The 14,256-nt window shown below is 36.8% G+C and overlaps 1 protein-coding gene across 1 annotated transcript in view; it reads left to right on the top strand.

Annotated features, from left to right (window-relative positions):
• The window catches only part of LPCAT2 (lysophosphatidylcholine acyltransferase 2), an 80,408-nt gene that overhangs the window by 23,152 nt on the left and 43,000 nt on the right, over positions 1-14,256 (top strand). The window contains exon 8 of the mRNA XM_004455053.5: positions 1,714-1,768. Within this exon, the coding sequence (XP_004455110.1) occupies positions 1,714-1,768 (55 nt within the window). The remainder of the gene's footprint in view (positions 1-1,713; positions 1,769-14,256) is intronic.

The following is a 14,256-nucleotide window of genomic DNA, read 5'->3' as shown; positions in this document are numbered from 1 at the left end:
GGATAGCGTATTTGCATTTCCTGAGGCATATCATTCTCTGGGCTATTATAAGTCAAATTCATTATGGAGATAGTTAGGTTGGCTTCACTGTGTGTGATCTATGCAATGTTTCCTTTTGTGCAACAGTCCAGGTAAATGTGAAGGTCAGGTAGGCAAAGGCTTTTCTGGAAGGGGGATTACCATGGAAAATAGAGTGGTTTAGTTTATCTAGCCTTATAACCCAGGAAATGTGTGATAAAGGGAAAAATGAAGTAGGAGAGAAAATTCAGGAAAAGAAAGAGAGAAAAAATATTTTAAGAATCCGAGATTTCTTAGGACTTTAAGCAAACTTAAAAACATTAAAAGGCATGACTGACTCTATTTCGTTCAGACACCACATTGCACTTATCTATGACAAATCTCATTTCCATCTTTGTCTTACGATCTAATTAATGTTATTGTTAGTATTGTGCCTATTACTTCTAAATAAGTTTTTTCAATTACCCGTGCTCAAGTGCCATGCAGACAGACTCCAATTCTAAAGAAGAGATTTTAACCCAAAGCATATATCCTAAAGAAGAGGAGAGTCAGTCAATAAAATTAGAGATGGGACAGTGATGTATCAATCTGAGAAGTGTTGTTGGTTTGTCTGTAGTATTAACAAGACACTTTAGTGAGATTTGTATGGTTTTATTTTATAGCATTTGGAATTTTCAAATCAGAACATGTATCTGTTCAAATAATTGAATTCCAGTGCTCAATTTAAACAATTAAAAAACACTTTATTGTGGGTAGATGTGGATTGACTTTGTTTGGGGTTATAGTAAAAGATCTTTTCCCTTTCAGATGGAAGGTTTGAGAACTGACACGTTAACAATTTATAATTAACTATGGAAGTGGTAAACCTATGTCCGAAAGTCCTTCTTGTAAATAAATCCTCTGTTTTAATACCTAAATTCCTTGTTTTAAGTAAATTTCTTTGTGTGATGTTTATAGATAAATCATATTTTAATTTCTTAATAGCAAAAAAAACTGGTTCTTTTCATAAACATGTAGTCTAATACATGTTGCCTGATTTCTGGATCATCTCTCTAAGTGAAGCTTAACTAAAAATTCTGTAGAAAAGAGAGTATAAATATGTACTAGAAGGCTGCAAGTAGGAACAACTATTTCAAAAATTATTTTTGAGAGCGTTGGTTAACCACTTTAAAGAATGCCTTTGTCTAGCCTCATAATGAAATTTGAAACTTTTCAGAAAGTTTCCCCATAACTAAAACATTTATTGTTAACTGGACAATTAAAATAAGGTTTTTGCTTCTAAGGAAAGGCCCAATGATTTTTTTTTTAAATATCAGAAAAGAGTTTTAAAATGTAATATTCTACTCAGTTTTCCTATAAACATATTTATGTACCTTAAAATGTAACCTTGGGTAGTTTCTCTAGAGAATTAGGGCTGTGAATCTGTGCACTCAAGGAGGCTTCAAATTTGGGGTTTAGTCTGCTGAGTTGTGCCTCTGACTCACAAATACATGTTTAGTGTTAAATTCATTAGTTTAACTTTTGAATATCAAAAGTTAAAGCTCAAGAAGTGTTAGAGTCTGTGACTTTTATAAAAGCAAAATATGTATGAAGTGTGACACGGGGGAGGAGAGTGTGTAAACAAAGGATTATTTAATAATAGTAGATGATACTTATATCACCATATAAAGACAGCCCTCTTTTTATTCCCTTCAGCATTCAGCTTTGTGTGCTTACTTTCTGTCAGCCCTTCACAAAAGTGGAAATTGAGGTAAGTCATTCAAAATATAGCCTTGGAACCTGAGATTTGGCCTTTCCTTTTATTTCAGATTTATAGTCTAGAGAGACCAAATGAAGAAAGGTTTGGAGTTAAATCCAACATCTTTAAAAATAGCTCTTTTTTTTACAAAGTGTGTATCTAACCCAGGCTGTCAGATCCAGTCCTTTGAGTTGTTCGGAAACACCTGTAACTTCTGGGAACTACCAACATGTAACTACCCTTTATTAACTGGTTGGTCAGATTTGCACTACCTGTTTCTATCTTTTTCCTTCTTTCTATCCCTTTTAATATTGACCTCTGCCAAGCTAAATGTTATGCCTTTTACCTGCGTCATGTTTTCACACCCCAACAGAAGGAGCCACAGTAGCTGATGGAGCCACAGAACTCCTTGAAGAGTGTGCTTTTAATATAGCCTGTGCATAAATTCAACCTTATTTTATATTCAAATATTCCTAGAAAGCCAATTGAGAAGTATAAACTCTGTAGGCTTTGGATATTCAGGGAGGATGCAAGCCAAATGTGTCAAGCTTGCCTGGAGTGTAGGGGATCTATGTTAACTAAAGCCTGCCTGGAATGTAGGGGATATGTGTTAAATCAAGCTTACCTGGAGGAAATAACTTATCTAATACTCAGATAAAACACTTGAAGGAACTAACAGAAAGTCCTTTTGCATACTAGCACCATTTGACTCCCCACTCTCATTTCCTCTGTATAAAAGGGACCCAAAAATTCTATCTGGGGCTCAGTTTTTATCAGTACAAGAGTCCACCGAGTCCAGCTGGTCGAAATAAATCATCTTCCTTCTCAGAATTCTCGCGTACTGACTTTCAATACTGCGTACACCCGACTTCTTTCTGCTACTACATTCTGTCAAATCTTAAGAGGTGATACTTGAGGTCTGGGGGAAAGACACATAGAAGTCAGTATGGAATTTATTCCACAGATAGAATTTATTTTCCTCATTCTGAGGAAATCATATCTAGTAGACAGCTCACATCATCATTCATAGGACAGAGTCTTGAGCAAAGGAGTTGGGTAGAGTAATGTAAAAATTCTGAAAATGCTGACCAGAAACTCTGAAGATGGTTTTAGGTTGATTGCAGAGCTGTTCTCAGTTTTTAGATGTGATGTATAATGGATTCCTGACTTCAGAATCTACTTGATTTAGTGATATCCTTAGGTAGCCTTAGAAGAGAGAGGGTCAGAGTTACGGGTTCCTAGACACACTGGATTTTCTAATTGCATCCGTGGGTTGTGTAATGAAAACCTTAATTTTACATATTTAACACAGGGTCCTTATTGGAGAGACCAGTGTTCTAAATGAGAGGACAGTGGAATTTAATTAGCAACAGTACCTGTTTTGCTTTATCGGATAGTGTAGCCCTTCAGCCATTTAGAGGTTTCCAGCAGTACTAAATGATATAGTAGTAAAATTGTATTTCAAAATTAGTTTAACTCCAGTGAAATTTTTCTTGAGATTTGCATGTTCTCTGCCTGCTTTGAAAATTATTTGTGTATGAATTATATGTGACACCTTTAAAACTAGCTTAGCATCTTTCTGTGTGGTCAGATGCCCTATTTCTAAAATACCTAAATGCGTTTAGGTATTTTAGAAAGAAAAAAGCTAACTCATGGCCTAATAAGTTTAGGAGGTACTGGGTTTAAAAAAATAAAAAGACTTCTCAGGACCTTTGGAAGGTTTGACCACAGAATCCTTTTTGTTCTGGATATCTCCTATGTTCCATCAAATACATTCAAAAAGTGTTATATATTTCTAAGTACTCCTTTTCCTTTAATAGCTGCTCATATTGTCTAGCCCTGTTTTCTTTCTCTTAAAAACAAGAAGAAAAATCCACGCTTGAAATAGCCATGCTCCTATTTTCTCTGCAAATTTGGAAGATACTTGTATGTATGTATGTATGTTGTTACTTTCTTTAAATCTACCCCTCTCCAGCTAAAACAGTATATAGCAATAGATGGGAAAATGAGCATAGAATGTACTTATCTAACTGATCAAATTGCATTACAACAGAGATATGCATATTCCTCATTTTTTTTACCCTGACCACTATTACCACATTTCCTTTCCATGTCATGACTTTTTTTGGTTTTAATTACAATATTTGCATTCTCCAGCCAATTCTTAGACCAGATTGGATAATATATTCTGGAAAAGAAAAGAAGGTATCCTTTGTTCATGAACAAAATGACTTTTAACAAGTTTAAGATAGCTGACTCTCTAGGGATCTAATGTATTAGAATTGTGGTGCTGAACAAGAAGATGTAAATTTGTGGACTTTAATTTTAGTATTCTTGTTTTAAATTTTATTTACTTTAGACTTATGGTGCTACCTTTTACCAGGAGAGTCCTAACTGCTTTAAGATTTCTGAGTACATTAATTCCCCCTTGTTTGGATGTAGCTGAAAAATGTATCCTAGCAGCCCTTTTGGCGTCAGACTCTGCAGAGCTAGGTACTGTCTCTGAAGTCCAGCTTTACTCCCACGTCTGAGGAGGCAGAGCTTGAGCTTCTTTAGCAGTCTCAGTTCAATTATTGTTTCTCCAATTTCAATTGTCTTGGTTGTTCAAAAGCACCCCTTTTCTTTTCCTTTAAAATTGATGGAAACCCTTGTTATTAATTTTAACATATTTTTAGAACTTCTTGAATATTAAGTAGCCTAATTCAAGAATGTATTAGGTAGGACTTCCTGGAAGATGGAGGATTAGAGAGACAGGGTTCATTTCTCTCCCAGAAAAATACTTGGAGGACAGACAGAATGTCTGGAGGGCTGTTCTAAGGCTTAGGATACTAGGGGAAGACTAGACACTACCCAGAACAGAAAAGGACAAAGGAAAGGAGTCTTGGCTGGCTGGAAAAATCTTGTGAGTAAAGCTGTAGCAGCAAATACTGGTGCCCATCCCCTCTCAGAGCCACCAGAGGTCCTCTGGCCCCTGGAAGGTGGCTACAGAATGAGAGGGTTTCAGGGGTCCTCTCTCCCAAGAGAGGGGAGAGGGAGGGACACAGACTACACAGCAAATTCAAATTTTGGCCATTGTACTTGGTCTGCTGCATTGGAGGGGTCATACACTTCCAGACAGGGTGGAGCTGCAACATTGTTTGTCCTGAGAACCAGCAGGGAATTTGCCTTCTCATATAACCTCTCTATTGCCCTGGGCTGGTTGCTAAGGACCCTGAGGGAGGGAAGGTGAGGCTGGCCAAAGGAAGATAGCTTATTTGTGAGGTTTGGCCAGCTCTGAGAATTTTGCTTCTAAACTCCCTGCCAAGATGGATTACAATGAATACACTCCCACCTAGCATCTGGGGTCTGAGCTGAGAGGTCTGCCAATGTTTGCCATCTGCTGGCAGACCAGAAAAGTACATGAAAAGAAGTGAAACAAAATAATAAATAAAAGAGGTAATCAGGTGCCTTTAATGCCCTCCTTTCCAAGACTCTTAGAAACTGGCCTACACCCTATTACAGGATCCTTAGCCCTGTTTTGAGCAGGTAAACAGGGGCAATCCTAAATATCTAGAACAAATTGAACCAAGAATAAAAAATGAATCTTAGTACACAGCTACTTAACAGTAAATCCCTAAAAAGAGAAAAACTGAGCATCACAGTAAATTCAGCATCATAATCAGATGCCTAGACATCAGCAAAAAATTATAAGCCATACTAAGAAAAAGGAAGATACGACTCAGGCAAAGGAACAAATCAAAGTCCAGATGAGAACAGAACTTGAAACAACAAATCAATGCATACAAATATCTGAAATAAAATCATGGAGTTGAAGGACAACATGGTAAAAGAAGTAAAAGACATTAAGAAGATACTGGGTAAGCAGAAAGAAAAACTTGGACACATGGATAGAAAAATAACAGAGCTTATAGACATGAAAGACATAATAAGTGAAGCCAAAAATACAATAGAGTGGAAAGATGGCATCAGATTAGGCAGGCAAGGCTCAGCTGTCCCACAAAAACAATGGAGAAAGAGCTAAAAGCTGCCCAAGCGACCAGTTTTGGGCATCAGCAGATTAGGACAGTGCTTCACAACTCCCAAGAGGGTGAGGGACAAAGAGCAGAAGAACCTGAAACAACAAACTGAGTTACTAAACCTCCAAGCCACTGGGAAGGGCTCCCCTTCCCCACCCCTGGAATATTAAGTGGGGGTGAAACTTGTCTCATTGCAGCTGACAGAGAGGGAAGCAGATATCTTCTTCCCTGTTAAGTGTTACAAGGGAAAAGGGAGGAGGAGATAGAGGGCTTTTTTCAGTGAATTTGGCCAGCGAAACCCAATCTCAGTTCTGGCCAGACTGAAACAAAGGAAAACAGAAAGAGGTATACCTTTGTGGCAAGGTGCGCCAATGAGTACCATCTGCTGGCCGGTCTGAAAATTGCATGAACAAAAACTACACTTGGGTTTCTGTTCTCTAACTTCTGGGAGAAAATCTGCCCCATTGGTGCGTCCCTGGCCCAATTTTGATAATTTAAGCTGGGCAGTTTTTAAAGACTTAGGATATGTTGAACCAAATATCAAAGAAGAGCTATAAAAAAATAATAACAGTAGGCAAGAGAGAGAAATTGGCCATCAGAGTAAATTCCACAGCATACTCAGATGCCTATAAATCAGCAAAAAATTAAAAGCCTTACTAGGAAACAAGAAGAGATGGCCTAGCCAAAGGAAAAAACAAATATCCTGAAGGAATACAGGATTTAAGACAATTAATTAATGATAATCACACATCTCTCCTAAATCAATTGAAAGAATTGAAAGAAAACATGACTAAGGAGATAAAAGATATTAAGAAGACACTTGGTGAGCAAAAAGAACAATTTGAAAGCCTACAAAGAAAAGTAACAGACCTTATGGGAATAAAATGCATGATGAATGACATTAAAAATACATTAGAGGTACATAAGAGCAGATTTGCATTGCCCGAAAACAGAATTAGTGATTTCAAAGAACATCTGAACTGGAAAAGACAGGAGAATAGAAAGAAAGAGAATGTGAAAAAATGGAATTCTCAGGGAGTTGAATGAAATGCAAAAGCATATGCATTTTCAGTGTCCTAGAAGGAGAAGAAAATGGGAAAGGGGCAGAAAGAATATTTGAGGAACTAATAACTGAAAACTTCCCAACCCTTATGAAAGACATAAATATCAATATCCAAGAAGGACAATACACCCCAAAGAGAATAAATCTGCATAGATGTACCCCAAGACACATACTACTCAGAATGGCAAATATCAGAAATAAAGAGAAGATTCTGAAAGCAGCAAGAGAAAAACAAAGCATCACATACAAGGGAAACTTAATAAGATTAAGTGCCTACCTGTCATCAGAAACCATGGAAGAGAAAAGAAAGTGGTATGATGTATTTAAGGTACTGAAAGAGAAAAACTGCCTGCCAATAATTCTTTGTCCACAAAACTGTTGAGAAATGAAGGGGAGTTCAAAGTCTTCACAGACAAAAGCTGATAGAATATATTGCCAAAAGACCAGAATTACAAGAGATACTAAAAGAAATGCTGCAGTCTGGAAGGAAAAAGGAAGGGCGAGAGACTTGGAGAAGAGTGTAGAAATGAAGATTATTAGAAAGGGTAAATTAAAGGGTAAAAGATAGACAGCATTACAATATGAAAACAGAAAACCAAAGGTCAGAATGGATGAAGTAAGTAATACCTTTACAGTAATAACAATGAATGTTAATGGCTTGAACTCCCCAATCAAAAGACATAGACTGACAGAATAGATTTTTTAAAAAGTATGAGCCATCTATACATTGCCTACAAGAGACTCACCTCAGACGTCAGGACACAACAAGGTTAAAAGTGAAAGGATGGAAAAAGACATTCCACGCAGATAGCAACCAAACAAGAGCTGGAGTAGCAATGCTAGTATCAGACAAAATAGATTTTAAATGCAAAACTGTTATAAGGGATGAAAAAGGTCATCATAAAAGGGGCAATTCAGTAAGAAATAGCTATACCAAATATTTATGCACCGAACCTCAGTGTCCCAAGATACATGAGGCACACACTGGCAAAGTGGAAGGGAGAAATAGATGTCTCTACAATAATAGTTGGAGACTTCAATACACCACTCTCAGTATTGGATAGAACATCTGGAGAGAGGACAAATAAAGAAACAGAGAGCTTCAATAATATGATAAATGAACTAGACTAACAGACATATATAGAGCATTCCACCCCAAAACAGCAGGATATACATTCTTTTCGAGTGCTCATGGATCCTTCTCCAAGATAGACCATATGTTGGGTCACAAGACAAGTATCAATAATTTTTTTAAATTTAAATTATGTAAAAACACTTTATCTGATCATAACAGAATGAAGATGGAAATTAATAATGGGTAGAAAAAGGGAAAATTCATAAATATATGGAGATTAAACAACACACTCTTAAATAGACAGAGGGTCAAAGAAGAAATTGCAAGGGAATTCAGCAAATATCTTGAATGAAAATAAGAGCAAAACATATCAAAACCTATGGGTCACTACGAAGGCAGTGCTGAGAGGAAAATTTATAGCCCTCAATGCTTACATTAAAAAAGAAGAAAGCTAAAATTGAAGACCTAACTGCACACCTGGTAGAAAAAGAACAGCAAACTAATCCCAAACCAAGCCAAGTGAAATAAATAGCAAAGATCAGAGTAGAAATAAATGAAATTGAGAATTAAAAAAACAAGAGAATCAACAAAACCGAAAGTTGGTTCTTTGAGAAGAGCAACAAAATCAACAAACCCTTAGTTAGACTGACAAAAAAAAAAGAGAGAAGATGCAAATAAATGAAATAAAAAACAAAAGAGAGGACATTACCACTGACCCCATAGAAATAAGAAACATCATATGAGGATACTACAAACAACTGTATGCCAAAAAAAAAAAACCTAGAAAATGTAGATGAGATAGACAAATTCCTAAAAACACATGAACCACCTGCAGTGACCCTTGAAGAAATAGAAGACCTCAACAAAGCAATCACAAGTGAAGAGATTGAAGCAGTCATCAAAAATCTCTCAAAGATGAAAAGCCTGGGGCCAGAAACTTCATAGGTGAATGCTACCAGTCATTTTAAGACAACCTAATACTGATTTTGCTCAAGCTTTTCCAAAAAATTGTACAGGAAAGAATGCTACAAACCTCATTCTATGAAGCCAACATCACCCTAATACCAAAACCAGATAAAGATACTACAAAAAAAAAAAAAAAAAGGGCGGGGGGAAGGAGGGAAATTAGAGGGCAATATCCCTCACAAATATAGATACAAAAGTCCTCAACAAACTACTTGCAAACCAAATCCAAAAGCACATTAAAAGAATTATACACCACAATCAAGTGGGTTTTTATCCAGGTATGCAAGAGTAGTTCAACACAAGAAAATCAATTAGTGTAATAAACCACACTGATAAATTTAAGAAGAAAAATCATATGATATCTCGATGGAGAAAAGACATTTGACAAAATATAACACCCTTTCTTGATAAAAACACTCCAAAAGATAGGAATAGAAGGACGCTTTCTCAATATGGCAAAGTGAATCTATGGAAAACCTACAGCTAGCATTGTTCTCAAAGGTGAAAGACTGAAAGCTTTCCCACTGAAATCAGGAACAAGACAAGGATGCCCACTCTCACCATTATTATTCAGAATTGTGCTAGAAGTTCTAGCTAGAGCAATTAGGCTAGACAAAGAAATAAAAGGTGCCAAATAGGAAAGGAAGAAGCAAAACTTTCCCTATTTGCTGATAATATGAATGTATATCTAGAAAATCCTGAAAAAATCCACAACAAAGCTACTAGAATTAATAGACAAGTTCAGCAAAGTGGCAGTACAGGAAATTGATATGCAAAAACCAATAGCATTTCTATGCACTACAGATGTGCAATCAGAGGAAGAAATCAGAAAAAAAATCAATTTATAATAGTGACTAAACAATCAAATATTTAGGAATAAACTTAACCGAAGACATAAAGGACCTGTATTCAGAAAACTACCAAACATTGCTAAAAGAAACCAAAGAAAACTTAAATAAATGGAAGGACATTCTGTGTTTGTGGATTGGAAGACTAAATATCATTAAGATGTCAATTCTACCCAAACTTATTTACAGATTCAATGCAATCCCAATAAAAATCCCAACAGTCTTTTTTGCAGAAATGGAAAATCCAATAATCAAATTTATTTGGAAGGGTAAGGGGCCCAAAATAGCCAAAATTGTCTTTAAAAAGAATAAAATTGGAGGACTCTCACATACCTGACTTTAAAGCATATTACTTAACTACAGTGGTTAAAAAAACAGCATGGTACTAGCATAAGGACAGACAGATTGACCAATGGAACTGAATAAAAAACTCAGAAATTGATCCTCACATATACAGTCAAATGATTTTCAACAAGGCTGTTAAGCCCACCCAGCTGGACCAGAGCAGTCTATTCAACAAATAGTGCTGAGAACTGGATAGCCATATCCAAAAGAAATAAACAAGACCCCTATCTCACACCTTATACAAAAATTAATTCAAAATGAATCAAGGACATAAATATGAAAACAAGAACCATGAAACGCTTAGAAGAAAATGTTGGACAGCATCTTCAAGATCTTGTGGTAGGTGGTAGTTTCTTAAACCTTATACCCAAAGCATGAGCAACAAAAGAAAAAATAGATAAATGGGACCTCCTCAAAATTCAGCACTTTTACACCTCAAAGGACTTTATCAAAAGGGTGAAAAGGCAGCCAACTCAATGGGAGAAAATATTTGGCAATCACGTGTCTGATAAGTGTTTAATATGCATGTTATATAAGGAGATCATACAACTTAACAATAAAAAGACAAACTGTCCAATTAAAAAATAGGCAGGCAGCGGACTTGGCCCAGTGGTTAGGGCATCCGTCTACCACATGGGAGGTCCACAGTTCAAACCCCGGGCCTCCTTGACCTGTGTGGAGCTGGCCCATGTGCAGTGCTGGTACGCGCAAAGAATGCTGTGACTTGCAGGGGTGTCCCCCATGTAGGGGAGCCCCAGAAACAAGGAGTGTGCCCCGTAAGGAGAGCTGCCCAGCACGAAAAAAAGTTCAGCCTGCCCAGGAATGGCGCCGTACACACAGAGAACTGACGCAGCAAGATGACGCAACAAAAAGAGACACAGATTCCTGCGCCGCTGACAACAACAGAAGCAGACAAAGAAGAACACGGACCAAATGGACACAGAGAACAGACAACTAGGAAGGGGGGGAGGGGAGAGAAATAAATAAATAAATCTTTTTTTAAAAAATGGGCAAAAGACTCGAAAAAACAACTGTCCAAAGAAGAAATACAAATGACAAAGAAACACGTTTTTTCACATTCAACATCACAAGCAATTAGGGAAATGCAAATCAAAACTATAATTAGATATCATTTCATACCTATTAGACTGGCTGCTATTAAAAAGATAGAAAACTGTAAATGTTGGAGAGGATGTGGAGAGATAGGAACACTTATTCACAGTTGATGGGAATGTAGAATCATACAGCCACTGTGGAGGTCTGTTCAGCAGTTCCTAAGGAAGTTGAATATAGCAATACCATTGCTAGATATATACCCAGAAGAACTGAGAGCAGTGACACGATATAAACATCTGCACACCAATGTTCAAAGCAGTGTTATTCACAACAGCCAAAAATTGGAAACAATCCAGGTGTCCATCAACTGATGAATGGATAAACAACTTGTGAAGTATACACATGATGGAATATTATGCAGTGGTAAGAAGAAATGACGTTGTGAAGCATATGAAAGCAAGGATGAACCTGGAAGACATTACATTGAGTGAAGCAAACCAGACACAAAGGACAAATACTGTATGATTTATGTACTAAATATATTATGTGAAATATGAATATGGGTAAAATTGCAATATAAGGCCATTTTTCTTTGAAGCTAAACAAATAAGTGTAGGTTAATCTGAGAAAATGCTACTTTATCAGACAATAAAAAAACATTATACCAAGTGAAGGAGACCAGACACGGAGTACTACATATTGTATAATTCCATTTATATAAAATGTAAGTATAAATCAATTTATAAAGATGAAATTAGATTAGTGGTTATATAGGTCTGGAAAAGGAATGCTAAGGGATGTAGAGTCTTTCTTTTTGGAGTAATGAAATTATTCAAAAATTTTGAGATGATGAATGTACAACATTGTGATTATACTAAAAGCCATTGATCATACACTTTCGATAAATCATATGGTCTGCGAATATATCTCAATAAAACTGCTTAATAAACAAATAAATAATTGTTCAAGAAGAGCCAGAAATAGCAGCTATGTATAGCAGAGGAAACCAAGAGAGATAGAAAGGTTAGGAATTTTCTCATGTGTCTTTTTTTGTTTATCATTATTATTATTATTGAAATAATGAAAATGCTCTAATAGTGTTTGAAGTGATGAACACACAACTATGTAATTATACCAACCAAATACCCTTGCTCATGCACTTTGAATGAATTGTGTGCTTTATTAATATGTATCAATAAAATTGATTTGTTTAAGAAAAATACAATAGAGTCATACAACAGCAGATTTGAAATCATGGGAAAATGGTTCAGCAGCACAGAGGACAGAACAGCTGAAATCGAAGAGAGAAAAAACAGAGAGAAAAGAATGGAAAAAATTGAGCAGGGACTCAGGAAGTTGAATGATAGCACAAAGTACACCAACATACATGTTATGGGAGTCCAGAAGGAGACAAGAATGGAAAGAGGGCAGAAAGAGTATTGAGGAAATAATGGCCAAAAGTTTCCCAACTCTCATAAAAGACATGAATATACATGTCCAGGAAGCACAGCATACTCAAATTAGAATAAATCCAAATAGACCTACCCCAGGACACATACTATTCAGAATGCAAATGCCAAAGATAAAGAAAAAAATTCTGAAAGCAGCAAGAGAGAAGCAATACATCACATACAAGGGATGTCCAGTATGTCTCAGTGCAGATTTCTCTTCAGAAACCATGGAGGCTAGAAGGCAGTAATAATGATATAATTTAGGTACTGAAAGAGCAAAAGAGCCAGCCAAAAATTCTTGATCCAGCAAACCAGATATAATGGTGAGCTTAATATGTTCACAGATAAGCAGAAACAAAAAGTTCATAAACAAGAATCCAGCTCTGCAGGGATTGCTAAAGGGTGTTCTGCAGCCAGAAAAGACGAGAGAGACTTGGAAGAGAGTACAGAAGTGAAGACTATCGGAAAGGGTAACCAAAGGAGTAAAAAGATGGATAAAAATAAGATAGGACACATAAAAACCAAAGGATAAAATGGATGTAGTAAGTGAAGCCATTCAGTAATAGCAATGAATGTGAATGAATTAAACTCCCCAATCAAAAGACATAGGCTGAGAGAATGGATAAGAAAACATGAGCCATCCATATGCTGTCTGCAGGAGACTCACCTTAGACCCAAGGATGCAAACAGACTGAAAGGGAAAGGTTGGAAAAAGATATTTCACATAAATAATAACCAAAAGAGAGCAGGAATAGCTGTATTGGTGTCAGACAAAACAATCTGTAAGTGGAAAAAGTGATAAGAGATGCAGAATGCCATTATATATTAATAAAAGGGACAATCCATTAGGAAGGAGTAACAGTCATAAATATCTATGTACCTAAACAGGGTACCCCAAAATATATGAGGCAAACTCTGGCAAAACTGCAAGAAGAAATAGACTTCTCTACAATGATACTTGGAGACATCAATAGGCCACTCACATCAATAGATAGAATAACCAGACAGAAGATCAGTAAAGAATCAGAGAACTTGAACAATATGGTAAACAAGCTGAACCAGACAGACATATACAGGACATTATACCCAAAATCAGGTTATGTTTTCTTCTCAAGTGCTATGGTTCTTTCTCCAGGATAGACCACATGTCAGGCCACAAAAGAGCTCTCAATAAATTTAAGAAGATTGAAATTATACAGCGTACCTTCTCTGATCATAATGGAATGAAGCTGGAAATTTGTAATAGGTGGGAAAGGGGAAATTTTGCAAATATATGGAAGCTAAACAACACCCTCCTAAACAATCAGTTGGTCAAAGAAGAAATTGCAAGAGAAATTAGTAAATCTCTCAAGACAAATGAAAATGAGAATATAGCATATAAAAATTTATGGGATCCAGCTAAGCAGTGCTGAGAGGGAAATTTATCACCCTAACTGCCTATATTAAAAAATAAGAGGGAAACGGACTTTGGCCCAGCGGTTAGGGCGTCCGTCTACCATATGGGAGGTCCGCGGTTCATACCCCGGGCCTCCTTGACCCGTGTGGAGCTGGCCATGCGCAGTGCTGATGCGCGCAAGGAGTGCCGTGCCACGCAAGGGTGTCCCCCGCGTGGGGGAGCCCCCACGCACAAGGAGTGCACCAGTGAGGAAAGCCGCCCAGCGTGAAAAGAAAGTGCAGCCT

This window comes from Dasypus novemcinctus, chromosome 18 (assembly GCF_030445035.2).
Source record: "Dasypus novemcinctus isolate mDasNov1 chromosome 18, mDasNov1.1.hap2, whole genome shotgun sequence".
Taxonomy (NCBI): Eukaryota; Metazoa; Chordata; class Mammalia; order Cingulata; family Dasypodidae; genus Dasypus; species Dasypus novemcinctus.
The sequence above is the reverse complement of the archived record's forward strand: the minus strand, read 5'-3'. Positions and strand labels throughout refer to the sequence as shown.